General features: G+C 39.3%; 1 protein-coding gene across 2 annotated transcripts in view; it reads right to left on the bottom strand.

Annotated features, from left to right (window-relative positions):
* The window catches only part of SPATS2L (spermatogenesis associated serine rich 2 like), an 84,095-nt gene that overhangs the window by 22,987 nt on the left and 36,957 nt on the right, over positions 1 to 24,151 (bottom strand). Inside the window, exons 2-6 of one of the 2 annotated variants that reach the window (XM_062619709.1) lie at positions 22,276 to 22,337; positions 20,789 to 20,927; positions 10,369 to 10,477; positions 5,616 to 5,665; positions 4,400 to 4,640 (exon numbers count right to left, since the gene is read on the bottom strand). In XM_062619709.1, the coding sequence (XP_062475693.1) occupies positions 4,400 to 4,640; positions 5,616 to 5,665; positions 10,369 to 10,477; positions 20,789 to 20,815 (427 nt within the window). In that variant the 5' untranslated portion in view covers positions 20,816 to 20,927; positions 22,276 to 22,337. The remainder of the gene's footprint in view (positions 1 to 4,399; positions 4,641 to 5,615; positions 5,666 to 10,368; positions 10,478 to 20,788; positions 20,928 to 22,275; positions 22,338 to 24,151) is intronic. The other variant, XM_062619708.1, reaches the window with a different exon arrangement.

The following is a 24,151-nucleotide window of genomic DNA, read 5'->3' as shown; positions in this document are numbered from 1 at the left end:
TAGAAAACAGGGAGTTAGAATATTAAGAAAGCTATGAAGACATATTGTTTAGTCTGAACTACTTAATACAATGGAAAACTCAAGTTGTTTTGTGGATTTTCACCCCACCTCCCACTGGCAGGCATTCTACAGAACCTTGAAAAGCAGTAACAGAACGGAAACAAAAGGTTTTGGTTATTAAACACTAATCTGAACACACCTATGTTTCAACAGTCTAAAAAGAAAAACCCATTAAAAAAAAAATCAACTCTTCCATGCTGACTTGAAAAAATACCTCATAACATAGAAAGCATATTAATAATTGTAATCTTTGCCCAAATATTAGAGAACAGAACTAGAGAGGAAGTCTGCTATGGAAAGCATGAGACTTTAATATTGATATCTGTCTGTCTGTATGTATCTACTTCACACAAAACAATTTTCACCATTTTGCCAGCATTTTAAAAGCACCAATTAAACATTCCTATCTGAAATACTTACCTTGCCTGACTACAGCTTTCTATCACAAGCAGTTGTTAAGAGGACCAAGCAGGAAATGAAACAACATCTAAGACTAGGCTCTTGGGTTCAACAGCTTGAGAGGGCTAAAATAATGCCTGAGCCTGTTTGCTGTCACAAGACAACATGGTTTACTCTTTCCAAGACTCCAAAGGGATTCAAGACACCAGCATCATGACAGAGGGCCAAGGAGTCAAAGAATGACTATGAAAACTGACAGGTAAGGCCACTGTCAGTTGAGATCGGCCTTATTAAATAACTCCAAAAGATAGTTAGAAATAAACAATCTGTCTGCTAAACTATAGAGAAAGGCCAGGCCTACTGTCCTCAAGACCTTTTGAAATTTGTTGTTATAGTGCAAAATTGTTATTTACTGCATTTAACTAGAAGCTTTAGTATTCTTGCCAAGACAAATGGCAAACTGACAGCTTCTTAAAGAAAGTCATCTAGAAGAACGGTTATACTCTAAAATCTCTTCTCTGCAATATATTTCGACACTGTTTCTTCCAAATGATACATGAGCTATTGTGAAACCCAGCAGCACAATGATCAATATCACCTAGCAGACAATACCTTAGTATGCTGCTACTGAACTTTCAAATTTGATTGAGGACAATCAACACAATTGAAAATAGATTGAGAAAGCCTGCATCAAATCCCTGAAGACTTGGGCCAGCTAAGCAACATGTATAACAAACTCTGTCTCTCTCAAATACTTGAAAGAGAAGTCAAACCTCTGGGTAGTAATATCTACAAGTAAACTGTTGCAGCGGTCAGTAGATGGTGGCTTAGAATTTCAGCACTAGTCTAATGTGTGACCTCCTCTGTATTAGCCATTAAGTATTACCAGACCTGCCCGTAGTGGCAGCAGCCCAAATAAACTTCCTTTGAAATCTGCTGAGCTACTATCTTCAAAACGAGTGGTTTATCTTTTTGTAACAGCTTGCCATTTAACACCTTTTAAATAAAGTGAACCTTGTGGATTCTTTGACTGAAAGAAGAAAAAAAACCAAACCCTTGAGATATAAACAGAAAGTTCAAAGAATTCACTGAAAATCATCCTACATGAAAAACAATTTTAAAAAGTAGGCAAGAAATCACTATTTGATTTGTGTCTGGGTTTACCCAAGTGCCTGCAAAAAGCATGGTAAGGAAGCATTAAATATTCTTTCAGCACATTCATGCCCCCTCTTTACAAGGGCATGCACAGAAAACGCAGCCATTAAGTCCTTCAGATCCTGTGTTGTCAAGGACAAGAAAGAAAGTTGGAGAGTTTGTTATGGCCATCATTTTGAAGTAATATGGTTTATTGAAGGCCTCTTCCCCTTCAAGATACTGAGGAGAGCCCTTGAACTGACTCATAACTAAGCAAAACACTCCCCATGGCCCTCCATGATGAGGTAATTCGGCTTTCCAGGGCCTTGAATTGTGTGCTTCATTTTCTCTAGCAGGTCTTAACTCCCTGTAGGAAACCATAACACAAAAAAGCAACAACCAAGTACCTCTGAGAGAAAGAAAGATGGAATAATGGCAAGAAATAAGCAGATATGAACTAAAAGTAAGAGCCACATGTTCTCCCCTGTCATTTTCTAGCATGGGACACCTCACGGAAAAACACCAGACACACTGCATCCTCACTTCTAGTCCCTGAAGTCCCTTCCAGGCAGCCAGGAATTTATGGCTCGGAAAGACCTTATCTCACAGACTGTGAGCTGGTATAAGCAAAGTTTCAATCTCATGTTCCTCATGGGGAGGAAAGAATAGGGGCCTGTCAGCAGACACCCGACTATGATCATTCTAAGCTGTGACCTGTCTGAAGGTGATGGTGAAATGACTGCAGTAACATTAATTTGATAGAGAAGGAACCAAAACAAACAAGACAGACAAGGACAAAACAAAGGAGATTACAACACAAGAGGGAGCAATATGAAACGGGTGCACCTTGGACTGACTTCAGCATTCCAAACTCCAAGTCTGTGTGACTTGCTCAGAAACCACAAGGGCTGAGCTGCTGGCCCCCGAGGAATTCTGATCACCCTTCTGTTTAGTAGCATGCACTTCAGCACAAATTTAGAAATATGTACATAGGTGGCTTTTGACCTTAAGGAAGTAGCTATTATACTGGCTGTAAAGACAAGGAATCTAGTGCAACTCAAAGTGAAGCAGCAGCTCTTTCCTTCTCTGTATTAAACAAATTGCCAGGAACTTATTTTACTATGCAGGGGAAACTTGAATAGAAAAGTTTCAGGTTTTCCTTTCTCTCCATTACCTTTCCTTTCTTTTCCCACCTTTTTCTTTCACTTTCATGCCCCTCTCTCATTGTTTCTGAAACAGGGGATATGTGTAAATGTCTATAAACATTGTAAAGCTGTGGTAATACCTCATTTGTCACTTATAAAAACAAAGTAAAATTCTGTGATAATTTTTGCCTTTGGTATGTAAAACTCTTCACTGTATCATGTCAAAGAGAAAAAGAAAGAACTCAATACCAATGCCGCAGGAAAAGATCACTAAAGCATGGGTATTCTTGCATTCAGGTCTGTTACTCCCTAGAAAGAACTCCTCCCCACGTATGGACAGATTCAGTCTATGTATATTTATTCATACATGTATCGTTTCAAAACCAGCAACTCTAAGAAGTTTGACATGAGAGCTTGACATAACATATATTTATACCACAAATGTTTATGTCTTGCAGAGTAAGTGCCAAAAATGATTTAGTATTATGGAAATGCAGAATTTTCTGGTTTATGGCATATTCTATCCAAACTAAGTGGGAGTCTTTGGCAGGGGCAGGAAGAGTATCTCTGATACTTTGTAAGGCACCAAATACTTAGGACAAAATTTCTTGGTAAGTAGTCATCTATTTGGCTGATACAGGTTGCAGAGTTTTCATTTCAGAGGTTAGCACCACCAAAATTATCTGGAAGCTGCAGAGAATTCATTTCAGGACAATTATCCATTTGGCACATACCTTTAAAATGAGGTTTGAGAGCTGTATTTGCAACCATGGAAAAAGGGATTTCAAGTAAAGTTTTTTTAATGCAGTCTTACATACTGCTTAAAACACAGGAAGAAAATGCTAGCAGCAGCAATAGTCTAGGGCTATCAGAAGTTTGAAATATGAAGAGCTGAAAAATCATTGCCAGTATTGACAGCAATTAAATATGAGCTTTATGAAAGGATACTTGAAGGCGAAAGCTTTCACACAGTTTCTTCCCCAGAGGAGAAAGTTTGTTGTCATTGATGTTGCTATAACCATAACTCTGTACCTACTACAAACCAGTAGGAAAGACCTTTCTTTATTACTGTCCCCCAGAGTTCCAGAATCAGAACCTACACCCTAGCAGAAACGTGTGTGTACTAAGAGGCTATCAGGCTGCCTTCCCTCAACACAAAGGCCCTTCCCTGTCAGAGAAAGCCAGTGGAGATCTACTACCACTAGCCTATTAGGGGGAGATGAGAAAAAAAATAAATGGACTAGTCTGAATGAGGTAATAAAGAAATCCTGTGGTACACCTCAAGCTCATACTACCCTGATATCTTTGCTCCAGATGTGGAAACATTTAATACTCAAGCCATTTTCTAACCCTGCATTCTTGTGTATTTGTATCTGCAATATTCTGTATCAGATGGGCTTTTAATTATATTTTTTTGATCATTTTGTCTCTAGAAGAGAAAAAAAACACATTTTGCAAGGAAACATACTGCAAGGTGAATTGTGCCCAGATATAGAACTACTTGCATGACTTTAATAGCTAGGTGCCTTATTTTGTATAAATAGCTCCCTCCAATTTATTGTTTTTATTATATTCTGCTTCATGGCTTCATGCCATGTTCTTAATGTAAATGGGGGCTTAGCTATTGCCAGTTAAAGGTGTCTTGTGCCAGATGAACTGACCTGTGATTTCTGGACAGACCAGTGCTGAGTCTGCAAACCCTGAGCCTTTGTTCTCAAGGGAAGCACCTTCCCGTTTCTGACTGGCAGAAGCCCTGCAAGAGTTGTCCTTGGAGCATCCATTCAGATGGCAATCATATATTCCCTGGGGCTCGTGAGATGCCTTCTCAGGTCCACCATTCTTAGTTTTAGGATCTTTATTGCCCGGGTGCTGTTTAAATTTGCTTCTTTTTCTCCTATTGTTCTAAATGGAGAAACAGTGCAAGAACAGAGACATCACTCAGTGCAATTCATAAACTCAAAATACAATCAGTAACATGCCCATGCTTTTAAAATGCTATACTAGTGACAACAGAGTAATGCAATTTACAGGCCATGCTGTGCTATACAAACACAATGCATCTGTTCAGCTGAACATATAAACTGTTTCAAACAAAACCTGGAGCCCCAAACTGGTTTTCCCTGCCACACAAAACGCTTGCATTGCAAATTATAATAAAACCACTGCTAAGAAGCTGCTCAAACTGTTTGCAGTTACTTAGGACAAGCAGTTCTTAACCATTCAGGGGACATCCACACAGTAACAGAGACAAACACTTAAGGCATCACTCTGATCAGGTAGAAAGTAATCACAGAGGACACGGGTTGACCACTGCTACTGTAGCTCTCTCAGCCTTAAAAAGGAGCCTCCATGACACTGACTCTCAGGGCAGCCTCCTGGTACAGCTCCGGCTTGGAGATACATATGCATGAAGATCACATCCCAAATATATACTTGAAGTATCTGACTTGATGGTGTCAGTAATGCGTGACTCCTAATGGATGACTCCTATGCTTATGTTATTTTTACACTTGTCAGCAAAATCCCTAGCACTATAATTGGCTGTGATTATCCAGGATACAATTGCTCATAAGTGCTTCTGAACATGGGCTGGTTTAGGATTCATTCTGTACTTGTCCAGCATCTGGGTTTCACACACATGTATACACGTGCGCTGTCCCAGAAATTCTCTCAGAACACTGGGCTGGAGAGACAACAGACGAATAGATTAGAAATAACACACACATTTGCTTTCAAGTTTTCTGACTACAGGTGTGAATGAAGTCACTTATGTTAGCAAAGGCAGACAGAGCAGTGGCCAAAATAAAAGCACTACATTCAACTACAGACAGCTGATAAACGGTCTGAATGCCTTTATTCTCAAGAGCAAGTTCTTACCTTCTTTTTCCCTGTCATATTCCATTCCTTTAGAACCTGAGCTGCGCTGCCTAGAGAAAGAGAAGATCAAACATTTTAAGAAAAGTTCAGCTATGAAAAAGAACAAGTGTGTTCAAGAGCAGTTTCTACTCTCCTACCCTGGGCAGCATTTCCATTTGCTGTTGTGAACTTGCTTATGTGGGGAGAACAAAGCAGGTACTGCTGCCTTTCTTCTTTTTAGTTACCATTTTATTTGATTACGCTACATGGGTTATCCGGCACTACTGCTTTACATGGTCTTCATTCCACAAAGTGATTAAGTGGGTGTCTAACTTAAAGCACTAGCATAGGCCCTAGAAGAATTAACACTCAAATCTCTTGCCTGAAAAAGCGAAGTATCTCAGCATGCTAGTATAAATACTGTGTAAAATACATAGACTACCCTGACCCTAGAGCTTCCCACAGTTTTTAAATCTTCTGCCATTTTTATCATATACTTCCTGTGTGTCATCTGTCATAGTCAGAAGACATAAGAACATAAAAATGAATTTTGAAAAATTATTACAATTTTGTATACTTGGAATTCTGTCTGCAGCCTTAATGAGTTAGTTAGAGAAATCTACGGAACAAAGCAAGCAGAGCCTTGGTTTAGACAAGTGTTAGCTGCCATACTAGTAGAAAACTCTTCTGCACCCAGTTAACACCATCATTTTATTCTCCTGGACTCTAAAGCTGAAAACAGATGCTCACAGTGTCATGGTTTAAACCCAGCTGATAACTCAGAAACATGCAGCCACTCACTCACTCCCCACTCCCTTCTTCCTCCCCCCCACTCCCAGAGGGATGGGGAGGAGAATTGAAAGAATGTAACTCCCATGGGTTCAGATAAGAACAGTTCAGTAACTAAGGTATAGCACAAACCCACTACTGCTACCACCAATAATAGTAATGATAAGGGAAATAACAAGGGGAGAGAATACAACCGCTCACCACCCACTGACCGATACCCAGCGCAACCCCAGCAGCGATCTAGCCCTTCCGTGTAACTGCCCCCAGTTTACATCCTGGGCATGACGTGCTGTGGTATGTAATACCTCTTTGGCTACTTTGGGTCAGGAGTCCTGTTTCTACTTTGTCCTGACTTCCCCTCCTCCCTGGCAGAGCATGAGACTCATAAAGTCCTTGGTCACAATAAACATCACTGAGCAACAACTAAAAACACTGGTGTTATCAGCGCTGTTCCCAGGCCGAAAGTCAAAACCACAGCACTGCACCAGCTACTAAGAAGTAGAAAATGACTGCTACTGCTGAACCCAGGACAATGGAAAGCATGCAGTCCGAATCATCATTCAAACTACAATGGCAGTATCTGCCACAATAACCCTTTTTCATCGCCACCAGGTTAAAGGTCTTCTGCTTGAGGAATCACTTTATCATCCCTTCATAATTCTAGTAAATATTTGTTTATCATCCTTTCCAAATGGGTCTCATACTCTTCTCACTCATTTCAGTGAACTCTTGACAATATTAGCATTAAGAAATAATCCTGTTTTCAGATAACCATGAGTCATCAATTTGGATTCAGCCAAAGACATGTGAGATTTTCAAATGTATCAGAATAATTTTTCTATCTCAATAATACAGATCCAAAATTATCTGGCAAGTCTACCATGCACATTATAAGTGCTAAGCCAAATTTGTTAAACTGTGAAAAAAAAACATGTATGGAATTTAGGGCAAATTTAGATTAGATATTGGGGAAAAAAAAGTCTTCCCTGTGAGGGTGCTGAGGCGCTGGCACAGGCTGCCCACAGAAGCTGTCCCATCCCTGGCAGTGTTCAAGGCCAGGTTGGAAGTGGCTTTGAGCAACCAGGTCTAGTGGAAGGCATCCCTGCCCATGGCAGGGGGTTGGAACTGGATGGTCTTTAAGGTCCTTTCCAACCCAAACCATCCTATGATTCTGTGAATCCATCAAAGCCATATTTTGTTTCCATTACAATGCAGACCAAAGGCTAAGAAAACTTATGTGTATAACTATACATATAACTATATTTAGTTACACAGATACATACTTATGTAAATACAAATGCAATCCCCTCTCCTAGAGATATGCTGTCTTTCAATAGACACCACGTTTCACAAAGAAGAAACAAACCCAGACACTTCCTGCCCATTTTATTCTGTGCTGCTGAAAATACGTGATTTTACTTGACAGCTTTGTTAACTGTTTTCACAGTATCATCCAACACTCTTTTTGTGTTGGCTGGTGTTGTCTTAGCTTTGCTTCCCTCAGATTCCCTGCAAATACTATGCACGGTGAGGATTATTTTAAGGATTCACCCAACTAACCCTAGTTTCTTCTTGTTGGAAGTGCACTAACTGCAAGTCCCAAAGCCCTCATTTAAACCCACCAGTATATTTTCTTGACTAGATCTAGAAAGCAGCTGAACAGCCCTTCTGTTTATGCTTAATTAGGTAAAAATATTGCAAATAATAAATTTGAACCACTATTTTATTTAACTCAACTCATACTTCAAATATAGAAGTAAATTTATAATACAGACATCACCTATACACCACTCCAGATATGAAGCTGATAGGAGCTGATCTCAGAAAACTAAATTTGAACATTTCTTGGTTCAGCATGCAGCACCACTGAATGGAGGTGCTCAGCCTTTTCACTCAGCATGGCTATCCCCATGTTTTTCACTGCTTGTAGCAATGTGTGCTCTGCGACTGTGGTATTTCAATCTTAGCAATGTTTTTCATTCATGTGAAAAGGCACTCAAAGTGCTAGAGTCATTCTATCCATACTGGTAGCTGAAAGGACATGACCTTTTTCATGCCATTTCCAGACAGTTACAAATATTGTCTCTTTTCAAATGCTCACTTGCAAAGACTTCTGAACTCAATACACAGTGATCATAAACTGGTGAAGCTCAAAGATGATTTGAACTCAGGTTACAACAGCTTACTTTTTTCCAAGACTTTGTTGCATTCTTGCACTTGCTTTTGCCCTATTTCTTTTTCATAGCAGATGACAACACATGGCTATGAAAGCACTTCCCCTTTGAAAGAATCACTGGAAACAACTCAAGCAAGCAGTAATAACTTAAGACAAAATAAATTGCATGAAAGGAACTTAGTGAACGATTAGGGAGCAACCTCTCCACTACTTTTCCCAAGCCATGTATTACAGGAGAACAAAATTAATTGATGCATCACATTTTCCTTTCTCTGTGTGTGAACAAACAAACTCCTCTTTCCAGAGGAATATGACTGATGCAAATACCTGAATCAAGAGGCATCATATAGACGGGATGGAAGAATTCTGAGGTATTTATAAATAGTCCGGTTTGTTTGCATTTGCTTTTGTGTATTGGTGAGTAATTCCTAGTACATCATGAGCTTTCTGGCTGATGCTTCTTAGTAAATTACTCCAAACCAAATGCAAAACTATTCTCAAGTAAAATAGATAAGAAATAAGCAAATTTGAGATGGCACTTCAACACTATGAGGCATTTGCTAGGATACTGTCCTGGGTTCAGCAGTAGCAGTCATTTTTCTCCTTCTTAGTAGCTGGTGCAGTGCTGTGGTTTTGACTTTCAGCCTGGGAACAGCGCTGATAACACCAATGTTTTTAGTTGTTGCTCAGTAACGTTTACTCCGACTCTGTCAGAGTCTCATGCTCTGCCAGGGAGGAGAGGAAGGCGGGAGGAAGCAGAGACAGGACACCTGACCCAATCTAGCCAAAGAGGTATTCCATACCACAGCACGTCAGGGCTAGATCACTGCTTGGGTCGGGCTGGGTATTGGCCAGTGGGTGGTGAGCAGTTGTATTCTCTCCCCTTGTTATTTCCCTTATCATTATTATTATTGGTGGTAGCAGCAGTGGTTTGTGTTATACCTTAGTTACTGGACTGTTCTTATCTGGCCCGTGGGAGTTACATTCTTTCAATTCTCCTCCCCATCCCTCTGGGAGTTGGGGGGAGGAAGAAGGGAGTGGGGAGTGAGTGAGTGGCTGCATGTTTCTGAGTTACCAGCTGGACTTAAACCATGACAGATATACAGGGCTTTTAAAACCACTGAACTTCCGGTATCTTTTAAGTAGCCCGAAACTACAAAGATTTTGAGAGGTTTTGCTCCTGGTATGTTGCTATTCCTGCAGAGGGTTTCCCACAGTCTTTGGTGAAAGTTCAAAATACTTGCTATTATATATTTATCAGAAGTGTTATTTAAACACAAGTGACCTTTCATTAGAGTTGGTCTCACAATGCAAAATACGAACAGATCCAGATTTAGAATGGCTCAAACTTTCAATGGAGTCTTCGTTCAGCCATTATAAATGTCAAGGCTATTTGCAAAATTCAGATTGAGGTTTGAATGTCAATGTATGCATCAAGTTCAGGGGTTTAGAGGCCTGGTTATCTGCTTCAGAACTATTCCAACTTCTTATTAGTTACTGTATCTTCAACAGCGAATCATATTCTGACATATTCACTTTAAAAAGCATTAACTTTAATGCAGAATTAAAAAGGCCTGCAAAAGAATGGCGCCAAAAATTGGCAGTTAGGTAGAATAAACAGCCATGTCAAACTCATACTGTGAAGAAGTAAAGATGCAGACAGAAGTAACAATTATAACTAATGAGCTTTCCAAGTGTCACAATCATCAGTATTTTATCAGAACAACTTTTAAGCCACTAAAGACAATGAATACTTCAGCATGCAACTGAATGCCTCATGCCTTAGTGAAAAAGGTATGCTCTACTCACCATCCATGAAAGCTTGAACAGCCTTGTCTACATTGTTATCAAACTGCTGCAACACCAGAACTATCTCATTATTGCTTTTGTTTGGAACAACTGATCGGATTGCATTGATCTGGAAGGAAAAAACAGGAATACGTTAACACATGGGTTCATCATGCTCCTTTAGACAGCAAGGTACATCTGTGCCAAGAGATGTTTATATATATGCATGTTATACATGACATACTGACAGGTATACAACAGTGTGTCTGTACGAAACAATACCCATCCTCTCCTTAACTGACCCATGCAAATAATGAAAACAATTTCCTCAGGAGACTGAATCACAGAACTGGTAGCCAGTAAGCCTGGAACCAAATCCTACCTCAATCACAGCAGGAGAACTAGTTTATCCGAACTGACAGAATTTGACCTTATGCTTTTTTCCTAAATGTTCTATTTGCTCCCATGCAACTTGACAAGACACATCACCTATACAAACTTACGGAGTACACAAGTACTTTGACAAGGCTATTGCATGGCCTTGCTATGTTAGTTACGATCAGTGCTTTTTGACATCTGGAAAACAGTCATATGCATGAAAACAGTCACAGGCTAAAGGGAAAACAGTATAAGTTTTAAAAGCTCTAGTGGCTGCTCAGCATAATTTCAGTTTTCTGTTCCATACATATGTGATCAGGAAGCTTGTGTACCAAAATCCTGAACAAAGGATATGGGAAGCCAAATGCTTCCTTCAGGGAACTGCTGATGGACGAGGTGTTACACCCACCCATGATTCTGGCACACCATGCTTATATTTCACAGCATTTCCTACTGCTGTATTGTCTTCAGTATCCATTTACACCAAATGGCAATTCAACCCACTATGCTTTAAATAAAATGTTCCTACTGGAATCATGTTGATGATTTACTTTCTCTTGCCCATGTAACATAAGTGCTATATTGTTTTAATGCTAGACAAGCTTTACTAGGTAGTACCAAAATAAAAATACTTAAATATAATCAGCAAAACTAACAAAAGGGCAAGGTAGTACTCTGAAAAGACAAGAGAATCCATGCCAAAACCAATCTAGTTGTTCCAAATCAGCTTTTTGAGTACCATGTCAAGCTATCCACCATGTATTTATTGTACTGCAAATGGTCATCCAGCTCCCCTGTGGATGGCCTTCTTTCTATGGGACACATCCTTGATTAGGGCGTACTTTATTTACTGTGTTACAGTGTCATCATGCTAATTTCTGATTGTGAAGTACTGGTGGTCTTTTTATTGTACTGTAAAATAATTGTGAAAAAATAATACATGAAGATAGAACTCTTTAAGTGAACTAGGCTGGGTTACATGGTGAGAACATTCACAATACCTTGTCTTAGCTGACCATTTAGACGCTGAAGACCAATATTTCCAGATTCCCTTTGTGGAGTCTCCATCAGTGGAGGCACCAGAAGTTGATTCAGAACACTTAAGTGCTCTGACTTATGACCAAGAATCTTATTTTGCTGTCGTATGCTCACCCCACTCCTCAATCACTGTATTTCCCTGTCCCATGTACTAACAGAAGCCACGACCCATTTCAAGCTCTGTTAATACACAGCGACTGAGAGCTCTGATTCATGACACCTGCTGGACATAGCTTCAGCACCACAAAAAGTTGATACTTGCTTCAGCTAAATCCACATGGGGTCAAACTTTCTGGGGGACGCTTTCACATTAGCTCATCTCTTTCACTGTGTAAGAAAGGTCACTTTCTGACTTCAGCACAGAACTCTAGTATGTCTACTTAGTACAATTTACCCTGTTTCTGTTTGTCATCCTATCATCATCTCATGTCTTTGCAGCTTCACATTTGCCCACAATACATTTCAAGTAGCAAGGCTAGCCTTGGACAACTCAGGCCACAGGCATAGAGGGCAGTGGAGTTAAATGGCTTCTCTGCTTCCCAAGGACCTTTTCCAAAGGCCTATCTAATAACTTGTCTAATGTTGTTGCCCTATGCTCACAAGCTAGTTCTCAACAACTAGTTGCTTTGGAGGTTCTACTAAACACAAGTGACTATTGGAAGTTCAGACAGGCTAGGCTGTCAACTGGCTGTTGTTGCCAGAAACTACCCAGAAAACCTCTGCTCAAGCTTATCTCTTCAGCTGATTTGGGCACATGGGGAGGGAAGTAGAGAGTATAGCTCTCTGTGTGCTGCAGGCATTCAAGTGAAAACTAACCCAGATGAACAGGAGGTGCAGAAAAAGCCCTGGAAAAAGGAGTCTTACTCATCTGATTGTGGGCACAGGCATGCTATTTACTGATAAAGCTGCAACAAATATGAACAATAAAAGTTGGCAAAGACCCGAGGGTAGATCAGGCTGCAAACTGCAGTCTAGTTTATGCTCTATGGTGGTAGATGCCAAAGGTTTCCACCATGTGGACTACATTTCCGTATTCTCACAAAAACCTCCCATCTTCTTTCACAATCATGTGGATCACCTCTGCCTACTCAAAATTGCATAATCTCCTTGTGGCAACTGCTTACAGGAAAAATAGTAAAGGAAATATCTAGTGTATTCTAACCAGCTTTAAGTATAAGCATGGGAATATCATAAGGCTTCTAGGTCCTTCTCTGCTATGAAAGGTCTGGAAGCCTCAAGAAGCATCTGGAAACAACAAAGTGAGGCCAAGACCACAGGATGGATCAGGCAACGTGCCACACACTGCAGCTAGGAAACTTCTTAAAGACATTAAGAACATCTGTGGGGTGGAGAACACCAAGGCACAGGAACTTGATCAGGGAGACTATGTTTTAGGCTACAGAACCTACTGCAGACTTTGTTTGCACTGTGTGGTCTTTGTTAAGAAATTTCCGACTAATAGAAAAACCAGAATTAAAAGCTAAACTGTGTTTCATATGACTAGTACTATGATTAAATACAAAAAGGTTATGGGAACATTACAGTTGTGGAGATAACCCAAAAAAAGCAAGATGATGACCTCAGGAAGAATACTTGCCAATACACAGAAAGGAAATTAAGCATATGACCAATACTGTGGACACAGTCTTGTTTTAGTTGGACTATGTAAAAATACAATTTAGGTAATATTAATGTACTGCAGAGCTCAACAATTTTACTGCCCCAACAATATCCTTTGTTGACTGTTGTACAGAATATACATTTGTTTATCTTTCCATTTAGAAGTTCTCTATCTCACGAAGTTTCATCAAAAAACTTTCCTCAGAAAAGAACATCAGATTGCAAAGAACAGCATCCAGGGCTTAGGAAACACTAAATCAGAAGTCGCTTACACTTTTCGAATAGGCTTCTCTTGTGTATGTATGATGTGATACCCACGATATCTACAAGTTGTGTTTCTGCTTTCCAGATTTCTTCAGTGACTTACATGGGATAAGACAAATGAAAACTAAAATTTGCAACCAGAATATGTTAATATTAAGGAAAAAAAAATAAATGTACTACTCTGTTCAGAAATAACAAAAGCAGATATAAACCCAGAATTCCAACAGCGGAGAAATCCCAAAAGGTTTTGTTCCAAAATAAAATATTTTGCCTTAAAAACTTTTAGGAACAAAATGGAATAATGTTACCACAATTTTTTTCAAATTCCAAGACATACAGATCCATGTATCAGGCACCAGATCTCCAACATATGCACTGTTCGAATAATGTTTGCAGCCAGAATACACTGCAATTACTGTACAGAGGACATCAAAAAAAGTCAGTGATTTCTGGACATCCAGAAATTACTGACAAATGGTTAAAATTCTCAAATTGTGATGTGACAGTGTATCCGGGGAAGGGCAAGGTGTGTTGAGGGAGACCAGGCCATTTGACAGCCTTAGCCAAGAAATGCAAATTTCAAGGTCCCTGATATTCCACCTTTTAGTCCTTCCACCCTGGTTTCAGAAACATGCATAGATTTCTATGCTTGAAGCTCAGGTCTATCCCCATATGCAAAATATGTCCCATATATTTCTGGAAAGGGACACAGCAATACAAAAGGAAAAGCTAAAGGGAGGGTAGACAACCGTCTTGACCATGTAAACTTAACAAATGCACTTCTACAGCTGAAGGCCTTAAAGAGACATATCACAGACTGTGATGAATGGAGCCACAAAGCTCCAGGAAATACAAGATGACAAGTGGGAGATATATTAAAAGGGCTGGATTTGAGCTGGATCTAGACAGCTTACGTATGCTGGCTCCTCTCTGGTTCACCTGCTAGTTCAGGTCATAAAGCAGGCCTTTTGCTAGTACAGCTATATACCTCAACTGCTTACAAGTCTCCAGCTTTGAGAGCAATCCAGAAAACTATAAAGTTATTTTTATTAAAGGTGTGATAGGGAGATACCAGGGCAGGAGGTAATTCCCATCTTTATCTCTCTAAGCTTCAGTCCTCAAACTTACCAAGAACACCCGTCTTCTCAACAAGTAAGCAACAGGTTATGGATCTACAATAATCTAATGGTGAAAACTTCTCATCAACAAATTCCTTTGAAAAATTATTTAACATCCTAAAGGATGAAAAAAGTACAAGAGCCAAACAATCCCCTAACATACAGTGATTCTTCATTAATACTTAGATGTCTGCAAGAACAAACTCACAGCAGTCTACTTTATTAGATTTACTTCTGTGTATGTGGGAGAATAGAGTTTTTTCCTACTCACTGAAACCTGATCATAGGAGGAACATTACCAGACAGACAACAGGGAAGTCAATTATTCTAACGATTTTGTGAATCATCCCGTCTTTATCCAGTGTAGATTCCCAGTGAACTTCTGTCACCATTTGGATGCTGGACAAGCATTCCGGGACACGAAGATAATTCAGTAACATACCTTCTGAACCACAGTTAATTGTGCCATTACTGTTAGCATTAGTTCAGAAGGTGTCACTGAGAGTATTTAAATTCCTGGGCTTTCCCTCCTGTAGCCTGACTGGAAAGCACATTTATTTCTTTACTACTAAGACAACTTGCTCAGAATTTCAGCTTACAAAAGCTACTTTAAAGCAATTAGAGATCTAAACTACAGAGATGTAATCTCAAAAACAACTGTGTATGCTCAAGCACATGGAAGGCAGAACCCACATTCACCTCTATTTAAACTCACTATCCAGAGACTACCTTTTTAAAGCATGCATTTAATTCCAGCAGACCTACCTACTCTCTTCTGGGTAAGTCTAAAGTTAGTTCAAAGTTCAGAAGAGTTTTAACCACTTTTCTGAGCTGAAGTCTTAGGCACACAGTTAGCTTGAAATGCTTGCTCAAGCACAGTTAAAGCTGCTGCAAGTTGAGCTGGGTTGCGTCTCATCAAGACCAAAATTCCACAGTCATGAGGTTGTTTTTATCTGTCTCTTACACAAATTGCTGAGGTCTGCCCAGAAGTGATATAAAAATTGAAAAAGGCTCCAAGTCCCCTCAGATAAGCTGTTTCTACCCAAAAATAAAATCCCCAAAGCCTGATCAGATATAAGTGACTATTTTTCTGAGAATTACTGTTAAACTATAGGCAATCTTACTTGGGGCAAAGTTTTGGCTCTCCTGAAGCAAAAAAAATCAGTTCACTTCTGAGGACCACGGCACATAGGAGAGGGCACTGAAATTCTAATGTCTCATGGTGTCTTACTCAAAGTTCTTAGGAACACCCGCCTCGTGAGACCTTCCTGAGAAGTCAAGCTCAAAAAGAAATACAGCCTGCCTGAAAACTGTGGCAGCAGATTACCTACTCCACACCCAGAGTCAAGCTGATGTTGCTGTGTATTCCTGTGAGTCCTTTAGGTTCTCTGTCAAATTCCAAATGGTTCCCAGGCAACCGTAACAACATGAAACCAATCGCTGCCTGTTTGCTGCTCTACTCCATCTGCTCCCCCTTGGCATCATCTCAAAGAGGATGTTTCTCCTGAGTAAGTAACATATCCGGGGTTCAGAGAATTTGTTTATATATCTCTGACATAGTGACAAATTAAAATTCTTTGCTGAAAGCTCACGGCTGTTCTGAAACCCCTGAACACAGCTGTTCTAATTCCCTTGTAGTAAGTTACTACCATGGCCACTTAGAAATATTCTTACTTATGCTTGGTTAGGAACATCAAATGCAGATCCACCTTCCCTTTATACTAAACATGAAGATAAATGGATTTTCTCCGTGAAGTGCCAAATTCATTTAGAAGTATGGTTATCAACAAATACACAGACATTTTCCTACTTTAGTAGCAAATCTTTATGTACACATACACATTGTATATACCCCCTGCAACTGAGGACAGGTAGCAGTGTACACCATGCTCAACTAGATTACACCTCCAGTTGCAGTTGACTCAAATCCTGCATGAGGAACAGGCAAGGAGGGCTGTCTGCAGAACCGTGCTGGTTTCTATAATCTAGGACATTAGCATATGTCCTGGTTACATTGAGAAGGAAAATGCATTTAAAAACTTTGAGGTTTTGAAAACTCCTACACAAACATATTTCATAAATACGATTTGACTTTGCTGCATTAAGAGCCCATTTGTTACATCAGAGAAATTTTCCAGAAACTTCACTAACAGTTCATCACAACACACTGACCAAGTGTTGTTAACATCCTGTTTGAGCAAAATAACAGCTTTGATCAGGTCTGCATGTCTCTTTCCACTACAAGACCCATTTATCACATGGATACCTTTGAATTATTTATCCCCATGAAGCACAAAACAACTTACTTGCTGCAATAAACTACTTTAGGCAGTCATCATGGATTTATTTTGTCACCCTTGTCCCGCCAATTCGTAAACTAATTAAATGGAAAACCCAGACATTTAAGGAATCCTGAAAGAGTATATTAAGAAGTTTGGCTCAGTAAGAACTCTTCTGCTTGAGTAATGACAGCAGACACTTGCAGATGTGAATCTATAATATTCTTAACCCAAGTTAAATGGCTCATCAAGTGACACAAGTGCATTTTGTTCAACTTTGTCCATCTAGTTCAACACATGGGCAAGGAACAGCTGCAAAGGACCACTTTAAGAAAGCCTAATGAAATTACAGGTTGGAAGCTATCTGCTTTTGTAATGGGTGATTTTAAATTTATATACTGTTCCATTCCTTCCACTATGAACCCTACTCTGTCCTTGCATGCTATTGCTTAAGTTATGGTATAATGTAAACAAAACTGTGAAGCCCCCAAAACTACATCTGAATAAAGTTTCCTTCTTGCAGTTTATGGAATAAACCTGCCCATCTGTTCCTACAGCTCTGACACTTGAAATGGCAAATGAAAAAGCAAGCCTTTCAGAACTTCAACAAAACTGCACTCCTAACAGAATCCCACGAAAAGGACCTTAATCTGAATGGGTATTTTGCCAATTCCAGCTGACACAGATCTCACTTGCTCAAACATGTTTAGATACACAATAATCGGGAGGGGGGTGGGAGGGCTGGAGGTGGCGGGGAAAGAGGCCTAATGACAAGTCTCAAAGTTTGAACAATTCCCAGTATTTCTTTGGAGCAAACCCAAACTCTTGTGCCAGAGCTAAATGGTTACCCTGGGGAGTGCCTGATACTCTTCTCTTGTTAAACTAAGAGGGTCTAATTGTTAAAGGAGAAAACACAGTGCTTGAATTCCTCACTTCAATTGCTGCTTTGGAGGCCTTCTCATTCAGAATCTCAGCACCTCTTCTGGTGATACACCAAGTTAATGCATGAATACCTCCATTAATTTTATGGAATTATTTTGGATTTAAAACACCAAATCTGGCCTATTTTATTCCTTAATCCAGTGAACTTGTGTCCATATGATTTAAACTATGTAAAACCCAGTCTCTGAAAAACCCTGATACTAGAAAATAAATTCTTATTTATACTGTATTTTCAGGCACAGACATCAATATAATCAGAGGCGAGAGAGAGAGTGGCGCAGTGCGGGAAGACTATTGCAAGGGTCAGGGAAGAGGGAAATATTCTGAGAGACCCTGATGTTAAACTCCTTGTACTAGCTATGCAGGCACGTAATGAACCTTGTGGCTGCAGAAATGCTGAACTTGTGTTATTCTGGAAAATCTGTGGGTTATATGCATGAAAATATGGTAATTGGAACAGTCCTGGCTCCCCACATAGAGTATCACAGCTGCAGGAGCCTCTGCCAACTATGGAAACTTCCATTAGCTTTCCTGACATCACAGGCCAACATTCATATAAAACTCTCGGGGGGTAGGGGCGGGAGAATGTTTAACCTATTGACTTTATGATCTATTTCAGCTAAAATGCCAAGAATGAATTACACAAATATCAGCACTACAGTAGCATTCTTTTATGACTCAAATTCAGAGTAGGGTCTTACAGAGGCTGTGAGCATAATACCCAGAATGTCTCCCTCAGATGCACATCACTTAAAACAGTGACAGAGGTCTTAATTCTTGAATGACTAGCTGATCATGGAGAGAACATGGGGAAAAGCCATCATTTAAGAAAACCTCCAAGCCACCTCCTCTCCCCTCCCAGAAAAAAAAAACAACAAAGAAACCCAGCCACAAACCAGAACAACAAACGTTATGCTAAAACTTCATGGGCTCTGTACTACATTTTTGTCAGAGAAACAATGTTCAATATAAGGGGAAACTTGTGTTCTACTTTTGCGGAAACTTGCAAGAATAAGCATTTGTGTGCAGATGTACAGCTCCTTTGGCTTCATTCAGGTCCTAGCAGGATCAGTCTTAAATGCATTATGATCTGCAAGCACTGAGGTAGAAGAGAAAGAAGTGGGAAGGAACTGTATTCTATTCTGCTGCTTTTAACAAGGCCTGCTTACATTTGTGTTGACAGCAATGGATTTTTACTGAGCTCAGCAAGAGTAACTAAACTTATAAATCTTCATTTTGTTTCCCAGAAATACTCATGCCCAAAAGGTAGGTAAAAGTAAACACTAAAGTTGCTGCTTCAGTGTTGTGTAGCATGACCGCAACTTGCACTGCTGTTTTTTTAAGTGAGAAAGGGATTTGATTTTGACTCTTTTACCAGGACACTGTACATAAGTCTGCTTTTCAAACATACAAATGAGGCCCTTACATTTCAGCAGTCTATGTGCAAATATAATTAAAGCTAACTCTGCAGGACATATCTGTTCAACCCCTTCCTCGTATTTCTAACGCATTATTCAGAGGGTTCTAAAGCTACAGTTGCTTTAGTTACTCCGCTGCTGACAGAAAGAGCCACCATACTGTAAACCAAATACAAGATGTCAAATGGTCTTGTGCTATCACAGTCTCATTTTAAAACAAGACAGTCTTGTCCAAGTGAAATGGCAAACTGAGCATGCTAGCTTCTCAGTTGATGTATGTAGAGTTCATGAGATTTATGCTGTTCAGTCATTAAGCCTTTACTTAGTAAGTTATTAGCCTATATCTTCCAGAACAAAACCCAGTGATTTTGCAGTAAAATATTAATTGCTGCTTGGCATAGATATTTAGTGGCACTAAATACTGATAGAAGATACAAGAATAAAGAAAGGAATTATTTGTAACAGAGTATATTGATCCAATTATTTTCCTGACTTAAAATGTATATGCCTATAAATATTTGATTTTTAAGACACTCCCAGCAGATATCATACTTGGAATAGCAGATATCTAGTGTAAATAAAGACCCTTTCATTCTTGAACTAGCAGATGCTGTTTAAAATCCTGCACTTGGAAAACTGACTAAATTAATTATTAAAAAATGAAATAAAATCAGGCTACACAGTGAATCAGTAGAACTTCAATTGATTTACTGAGCTGCATTTTGAGAGTTACTTTAATTTATGTTCCAGCACTCTGGCTCTAGGGGAAAGAATGCGATGACATTACTTTCTGTTGCAAAATCCATCATGCTGCTCAATACTTAAACCCTGTGCTGTTATTGAAGACTAAGGAATATACTCGTCACCAAAAATACAGATTCAAGTTGACACATCTGTCCTCAAGCACAGTAGTTTACAACATATAAAAACTACTCAAAAAGCAGGCACCTGGGCAGAGCAATAGGTAAGGGAGTGATTCCTACCAGGGATATGAAGCAAAAAAGGTCTGTCTTCTGAAAGCAAAGAAAGTGAGTAAGCAGTGAAAGATGGACACAACAGTTCAAACAGGAACTCATTCCCACCTGAACTACTTAGTATGAACCACTTGCTATGCTGTTTTCTCAGCAGCTTCGTTCATGTATTGGTAGGCAGGTAATAGTTTGTGACTGTTCTCTCAGGAAACGTCATTAGGAAACTGGAACTTGAGGAAACCTAGTTTCAGGCTCATTACTTGCCACGGCTTATCAACTCTTACAAAACAAATGCAATGTCTGTTAACTACTAGTCATGATCAGTGCTGGGAAATACATTACCCAACTCAAAAGTTCATTATTTGTGAACTCAGAAGCAAACCAGGAAGTTAACTAAAAAACTGAATACTGACCTCAAGGTTATTTCTTTTTCCTGTCATGCTGTGTCAACTATCATTTCTTTAAACTTTTCCAGATTGGAAAGTCACATTTACAGTACCTTGCACACGCTCCCCAGGCCAAATAGCATCTTCTTCCTTGTTATCAGTCCACCTAACTGCAAAACTGAAGTTATGAACTGCCAAAATTGAAGGCAGGCAAATCTTTTTCTGCTGTTTTTGTCAGCTCAGGAAAAGAGTTGATCCAAGGAATCACACAAATTTTTATTATTTTCCTTTCCATTAACAGGCTTAGAGAGAAGAGAGCACTTCACATTCCTACTGCCCTGCGAAATGTATAATCTGCCACAGAAAGGTCTTATGATACAGTGCAAGATGACTACATTTCTCAGTTTCACATTGCCCTTACTGTGTTTTCTTGCTATTTAATCTTGGTAATTAATTTATTTATTTTTTTCTTGATCCTTTCTGCTTGCGCATTTTTCGTGAAGTGAATGGGCCTAATCAAATTTTCACTGATACCTGAACAAACGTGGTCTCACTGACAGAGCTGCATTCTGGCCTTCAGCATTTATCACACTGCCTTAAAAACTGCATCTTTATTATGTTACCTTAGGCTTAATAAAGCTGTAAATCAAGGAGCTCATTAGCCTTCTCTAGAATACCTAAATGAAAAGCTCCCTTTCTCTTACCAAACGTGAAATAGAACAAAACCTGATCTTACAAAAGACAATTCAGGTGAATTCTCAAAATCTTGGCTTATTTTAAAATACAACCCTATCGTGTTATATTCCCACTTCTCTCTCACTCTTTATGAGGCATTATGGTTTCCTGTTGATGTTGGTGAGGAGTATTTTAACGTTAAATTGTCTCTTCACAACTTTCCTGTTGAGAATCACAAAAGATCTCCTGACCTACCTCATATTTGTATACTAATTAGGTTTAGGTCCTTTACTGCTCCTGGAAGGGTGGTAAAGCCCTAGCAACAGCCAGGACATGGAGAGGACATACGCAAGTACACAGAATACAGAGCTACTCATATAGGTGAAAAAAAAGAAAAAAAAGGAAAAAAAAGAAAAGAAAAATCGACTGTTTTCAGACCCTGTAATTTTAGGAATTGTCTTTTAAGTAGTAAAGGTGTAACATTTCTGGTCAGAAAAACTGTTTTCTAAAGGATGTGTTTACCCAAAGGCTGTGTTTTGTACAGCAGCAATCACCACAGACTGCAATTCTCCACAGCATCAGCGTGCACAGGAATCACAGAGGAATAGAAGTCTGTCTGACAAAACATTGCCTCTTTACAGAAAAGCAAAAATGTTTCTCAGTTTCTCATCAACCAAGATTAATCTATTAATCTCACCAAAAGCTGCTTGAGTACTTAACTTTATGCACAGAGTCAACGCATATTAAAGTTACGTATGTGAGCAGTGTCTGATGGAGCAGGGATAAAATATGTATGCAAATATCATTTCGGTTTGCACTGTACTGTGACTTGAACCTACCTTTTCCTTGATATTTACAGGAGAATTTACTTCTGCCATCTCTCTTCAGGTGAGAATATTGTCTGTGAAAGGAGAAAAAACCCAAACAGATTAATTTGGAGGTTTTAATCCCAACCTAGTAAAGCTATACTTACAAAGACTAATTGCATGTGCTTACTTCTAAGCATTAGAGAAACATGAAAACACTTAATGAACACAGTGCTCAATCTTGCCAAAAAGCAAAGCTAGTCCAAATTTCATACTTTCCCCAGATTAGTTCTGTAAACACATTTTAAAAATGCCTCATAGATATGAATCTGGATAGAAAGGCATCATACTTCTCCCAGCCATGTCTCTTGGACTCTATTCACTATTACTTGATTACTTTGAGGTTTTAAAGAGGAGGAACACCTTAGATGAACTCAACAGCTCCTTTTTCCTCATTCACCAGCAACCTTAAATTTTGCCAGGAAATCTGTCTGAAGATCCCATCTGAAAAAAAGCAGCTAAATGTGCCAGGCGGTTAGACTGATGAGTGCTGCATGGCTGGTGGTTTTGGTGGGTTTTTTCCTTTGCTTCCTTGTTTGTTTCATTTGGTTTTGTGGGGCTTTGTTGTTGTTTTGTTTTGGTGGTTTTCTTGTTTTCTCAAAAGTAACTCAGAGGATTTAGCCATACAGCTCCTACTGAAACTAACAGTGTTTGTACAGTTAAATCTCCAAGTCTGCTCTGAAAACCTGGGCACATGAATGGAATTTACATGTGATTAAAAAAATCCTACAATATGCTTTCTATTTCCAGTTATGTGGCTGGGTGAGAGAAACTGTACACACAATGAAGAGTTAACACACGAAAAGGAGTCCAGTTGCTTAATCCTGCTGCCATCAAAACCAGCTCCAGGAACAGGCTTGAAATCTTCACATTTTAAGTCACACGCAAAGAACTACAGCAAAGACTAAGTCAAATGGAATAAAAGCTTGGTTTAGTCACCAAATTTAACTCTATTGTACACTGACAAGAAGATATAGATGTACATAAATGAGAGTGAAATCTAGTTCAAGTTTTTAAATTGAAACACTTCCTCCTTGTCCACATTTGAGAGCCTTTGCTATGTGGGCTGATATGAAAGTTTCCATAATTCTTCTAAATCCTTCTAATGCACTTAAACAATCCTCCCTTAACTCCTGCTTTAAAACACAGCACTTCAGTGGAGTTCCAACTCCAGAAACTAGTGCTTCTATCACAGTATCCACTGATAGCATTTAAATGTTGTTATTAGTTTTTATGTGCATCCATTTTCTAATTGAAGAGATGAAATTCAAGCAAGCACATTTTCAGAATAATGTGACTTTGTGGGAAATGCAGAAAGAAGATAGGAAGAAGAAAAAGGAATGAATTTTGCAGTGTTGGTCTGATGAAAAGCAGACCCTGAATTATATAAACAATCAAAAAATAAGGTGCCAGGAGAAAAAAAGAAACCCTTTCTATTGCCAGTTATTAAAAAAAGTGCTTGAAATGAATAAGGTTCCTCCTTCCATCTCTATTTTACTTTACCATGAAAAGAAACTCTCCATTAAAACTCACATACCTCATACCTGTCTTTAGTCAGTGGCTCAAGCACATTGTCAAGGCACTGAGCTGGAATCCCATTCTGCCCAACAAGTCTTCTTCCTGGCAACTGGGCCACAATGTGACTCTGAATGCCTTCCTGTCTGCTCGTATCTCAGATCAGAAGGTTCCCCTCCCTGTCACTCCTTAAATCAAGGATGAAAGAGTTCAAATTAGTTTCTGGGCCAAACCCACCCAATAGCTAAAACCAGAGTTATAAAATGTCTGGACAGAGCAGGCAGGAAGATCACACAGAGTATGAGTTTAGGGCAACCCTATTCCCCGTATTTAG

Source organism: Pezoporus occidentalis, unplaced genomic scaffold, assembly GCF_034315485.1.
Source record: "Pezoporus occidentalis ecotype Australia unplaced genomic scaffold, CSIRO_AGI_Poc_V1 ctg213, whole genome shotgun sequence".
NCBI lineage: Eukaryota > Metazoa > Chordata > Aves > Psittaciformes > Psittacidae > Pezoporus > Pezoporus occidentalis.
This window is presented reverse-complemented; position numbering and strand designations above follow the sequence as displayed.